Raw genomic sequence first — 4,746 nt, forward strand, 5'->3', positions numbered from 1 at the left:
CTCAGTAAAAGAACTCAGATAGTTCTTCAAAATTCAGGACTATCAGATACAATCAACTCAGATATAGTATGGAACTCAGCTAGTTCCATCAGATTCATGGCTGTTATATACAGTCACTCATGCTATCAATTATCATAATTCAGTTATGAGTCATGTTAGTCATCAGCATACTTTTGTTATCACGATTTCAGATATTGTTACTATATAGGCATGCATGTATTCTCACATTCATATTAGTCAGTTAGCTAGTATTGTTCATGCACATGAACCCCATGCATTCAAAGTACTAACGTATTTGTGCTATGGTGTCTTACACCATAGGTTCAAAGATACAAGCTCTAGAGCATCGGTAGATTCCAGATATCAGCAGTCAGAGTTAGCAGTGAGTCCTCATCCTTCGAGGATATGATTATTTCTCTATTATCTCATTAATTAGCTTATTAGTTGGAGTTAGTTGGGGATATGTCCCATCAACTTCTTATTCAGACAGTTCAGTCAGTTAGAGTCTTTTCAGACTACAGTATGTTCAGATAGCTTATTTCAGTTTTATTTTGGGTATTTTATGCCCCATCCATATGTTTTGATTTATCAGATCTTACGTTACTGTTTTGAACCTTATGGCCTTTCAGTTTATGTTTCCGCATTATACAGTATGTATGTAGTATACAGGTACAGATATCAGTCATGGGTTAGCTTATCGTCCTTTGGGGTCATGAGCACCGTGTGACATTTCGGGTACGAGATTCGGGGCGTTACAACTTGATTTTACTTTCTTTATCTTTTTCTAAATGTTGGTTTTGCTATTTTTCATATAATATTTTAAACTTTATTTTGATATTTCATAAGTTGTTTGAACTTGTGTTTAAAGTTCTTGTGGTTAATATAGATTTTGTAATCAAAAAATAACACCTCTTACTTTATAACCCATAAAATCCTTTCTTACCGAACACCATCCCTCAAGAAAAGGTCAAAAAAATATAGAAGAGAAAGAGGAGACAAACTATGATATCTTCATTTAATATTTCTCTTGTGAACAATAGATTTTTTTGGTATAGGCAGGGGCGGCGCTATAGCCCCCGAAAGGTGGTCAGATGAACACCCTTCGTCGGAAAAAAATTATGGGTACATAGGTTAAATATAAATATATATAGTTATATACATACTGTTTAACACCCTTGACAAGCTAGAGATGTACAACCTAGCGGTCAAGGTTGTGCAAATTCGTGTTAGAGACGCAGGTTCGATCCCCATTTGATGCAGTTGCTTTTATTCTCCTTTTAAGAAAGGGAACAGATCCTTTTAAATTGTTTGGATTGGACCGGGTCACAATTCACAGACCCAATTTTATGGGCATGAATCCCAACTTTACATTGTAAGGAAAAAAGCCCACGAAATTTGGCTGCCAACTTTGTGCTGATTTAAAAAAAAATAATTAATACAGACTTTTTAAAAAAAATTATAAAATGATAAGTCAAACACTAATTCTTTAACCCGTTAGCCCATCCCTTACACAGTTATACCTCTATTCTCTAACCCTTGGCCTTCACCACAATCTTGAAGCTTCTTTACCTTATTCTTAAAAAAAGTTGAATTTTAGTGTTAAAATCTTCAAGCTTCAACGGGCTATCATTATATTTTTTCATTCAATGACTATTGGAGTGTGAATTGTAAAAAGGTATTCTTTAATTCTTCTTATTTTTTAGTTTAGTTTTTTTTCCTTAAACTTGCTTTTGTGTATTTTTTTAATTTTGGACTAAGTAATTTAATATTCTAGTTTTATTTAGTAGATAACTTGATAGTTAATATTATTTTGGAGAATCGAACAATGTTTCAAGTATTCATAAATTTTTTACTTGTTGAAATTGAATAATAAGTGTGATGCGCTTGACTTTATTTCAGTTTGAGGTTTCAATGAGCTTAGAGAAGTATTTTTGTAAAGTTTCAAAAATAATTTCAACGTCTCAAAATCAATCACGATGAGATGAAGATGTTGATCAAATAGAAATACTATCTCACTCTTCTCACAGATAAAAAATTAATGTAAATGATCTAAAGGCTGACCCCACTGAAAGACCTCCAATTTTGAGTTATCCTCTGAACATTCGTGATGAGATAAGAACGGCATACATTCTAAAATGTCCTTGCCAACCCCAAGATCATGATTTCCCTCAAACAAACATTTTTGGAACTCCACGCCATTTTGTTTCTAAATGGTTTGATGAATTGTCTGATTGGTTGGAATTAAGTGCATATGCAGCTTATTATTTGCCTTGTTATTTATTTCAAGGTGAAATCATTCATCAAGATGGTGGTAATACATTTTCGACGAAGGGATTTAGAAATTGGCACAGAAAAGATAGCTTTGGAGTACACATTGGTCCTCCCAATAGCATTCATAATCAATCAAAAAGGAAGTGTGAAGATCTTATGAGGGAAGAACAATCAATTGAGGCTGCATTTTACAAGTTGGACGATAAAAGTAAGAATAAATATCGAGTTCGGTTATATGCTTCAATCGATGTGGTTCAATTTCTTCTAAATCAAGGTTTAGCACTCCGCAGCCATGATGAAAGTGAATCATCCTTGAACAAAGGTAATTTTCTTGAAGTACTTTCTCGGATTGTGGATAGATGTGATAATATTAAACCTTATGTGTTAGAAAAAGCTCTAAAAAATAATAAAATAATTTCTCATGATATTTAGAAATATATTGTGACTGCGTGTAAGATTGAAACAATCAAAGATATAATAAAGGATTTAGATGGTGACTACTTTGCTTTGTTGGTTGATGAATCAAGAGACGTATCACACAAAGAGAAAATGGCTATTTGCTTACGATATGCTGATAAAAAGGGATTTGTGATGGAAGAATTCATTGGACTTATTCATGTTAAAGATACTAGTGCTTTATCTTTAAAGAAAGCAATTGTGGATGTACTTGCTCACCATTCTTTAACTTTAGCTTATGTACGAGGGCAATGTTATGATGGGGCAAGAAATATGCAAGGTAAGTTAGGTGATCTTAAAAAATTAATTAGACGTGAAAGTAGATCGGTTTACTCTGTTCATTATTTTGCTCATCAACTTCAATTGACTCTTGTTGCAGTTTCTAAAAGGTGTGTTCAAGTAGGAGAACTTGTATTATTGATTTCAAATATTTTGAATGTGTTGGGGGATTCCTTTAAACTTGTGGATGAATTTCGAGAATCTCAAAAAGAAAAACTCCAAGAGGCATTAGATATGGGTGAGCTAAAAATGGGTAGAGGTTTGAATCAAGAACTTGGTCTTATTAAAGCCGGTGACACTCATTGGGGATCTCACTATAAGTCATTTGGAAACTTTATTAGTAACTTTGCCTCCATTGTTGATGCACTTGATTCTCTTGTTAAAAATGCAAGTACTTCGGAAGAAAAAGCTAGCGCATAGGGATTTCTCAGAAGTTACCAAACTTTTGAGACTGCTTTCTTTTTGCATTTGATAACTGATGTTTTAGGAATCACAAATGATCTTAATGTGTTATTACAAAAAAAGGAACAAGATATTTCTAATGCCATGATTCTTGTAAAAGTAGCAAAGAGAAGATTGCAAGCATTACGAGATAATGAATGAGATCCTTTTTTAAAAAAAATGTTGGTTAGGATTCGCTCAAAGAAAAGGTCGAGGCATTTTGTATCAAGCATAGTATTCTATTACCCAATTATGATGAGCCATATGCTAATTCTGGGAGATCACGACGTAACGTAGTTGATTATACTGCTTTGCACCATTATTGTGTGGATCTATTTTATAAAATTATTGATTTGGCAGCTACAAGAACTTAATGACCATTTTAATGAGGTGACAAGTGATTTTCTTAATGCTGTAGCTTGCTTGAATCCAATTGATACATTTTCTAGTTTTGACATAAAAAAGATATTGGTGATGGCTAAATTATATCCTGATGAGTTTAATATGAGGGTTCTTGAGAATCAACTTGTTAATTATACTATTGATGTTCATGATATTGATAAAAGATTCTCCAATTTAGGTGAACTTGGGGAACTTTCAAGAAAGTTGGTTGAGACAAAGAAGCATTTAATCTATCCTCTTGTATTTCTTTTAGTGAAGTTTTCTTTGCTTCTACCCGTTGCTAATGCATCAGTTGAAAGAGCTTTTTCGGCAATGAAGTATATCAAGAATGATTTGCGGAATTGAATGGATGATGAATTCTTTGATGGTTGCATAGTGTCTTATGTAGAAAAAAGAGTATTTAAGAATATTTTTAATGAGTGTATTATAGAAACATTTCAAGGGATGAAGCATCGCCGAATGCACTTGTAATTATATTTTCTAATCAAGCTTTTATTAATTGAATTTGCTTTGTTGACTTTTTTTATATTATATATTTCAACTTGTTATCCTATATGTTTTTTTATGATTAGTTTGGTAAAAAGATTCTTCTTCTTCAATATACGATTTACAATATTTTTTATGACCCATTTTTTTTCTAAAAATATGAATACCCTTAACCAAAATCCTGGCTCCGCCACTGGGTGTAGGTGTCTATTTGCCTTTTCCAAAAGAATATAGAACACTTGTACCAAACCTACAAATTGAAACAATATCATCCATTATTGTAAGTTTTGTATCACAAATCAATCTTACCACTGGAAAGTTGTCCTGAGACAAAAGTATTGGATAAAGGTATTGTTTTATTATTATTTAGGAGTTTTGGAGAATCATGGACTAAACATAGACTTCTTGTTC

General features: G+C 32.6%; 1 protein-coding gene across 1 annotated transcript; it reads left to right on the top strand.

The window, feature by feature from the left end:
• The first annotated feature begins 1,189 nt into the window (after window positions 1-1,189).
• Window positions 1,190-4,194, top strand: LOC107865199. The gene is made up of 6 exons (XM_047408498.1): window positions 1,190-1,238; window positions 2,288-2,593; window positions 2,744-3,007; window positions 3,107-3,397; window positions 3,494-3,561; window positions 3,808-4,194. The coding sequence occupies exons 1-6, from the start codon at window positions 1,190-1,192 to the stop codon at window positions 4,192-4,194; spliced, it is 1,365 nt and encodes a 454-aa protein (XP_047264454.1).
• Window positions 4,195-4,746: the final 552 nt, after the last annotated feature.

The sequence above is a fragment of the Capsicum annuum genome, chromosome 3, assembly GCF_002878395.1.
Source record: "Capsicum annuum cultivar UCD-10X-F1 chromosome 3, UCD10Xv1.1, whole genome shotgun sequence".
In the NCBI taxonomy this organism is placed as follows: Eukaryota; Viridiplantae; Streptophyta; class Magnoliopsida; order Solanales; family Solanaceae; genus Capsicum; species Capsicum annuum.

Bases quoted from the DNA above. Each gene is read 5' to 3' on its own strand.
- LOC107865199 (XM_047408498.1), top strand. From the start codon at position 1,190: ATGTACAACCTAGCGGTCAAGGTTGTGCAAATTCGTGTTAGAGACGCA. The intron at 3,008-3,106 runs GTAAGTTAGGTG...CTCTTGTTGCAG, and splicing joins TGGGGCAAGAAATATGCAAG to TTTCTAAAAGGTGTGTTCAA. The intron at 3,562-3,807 runs GTAAAAGTAGCA...TTGATTTGGCAG, and splicing joins TTTCTAATGCCATGATTCTT to CTACAAGAACTTAATGACCA.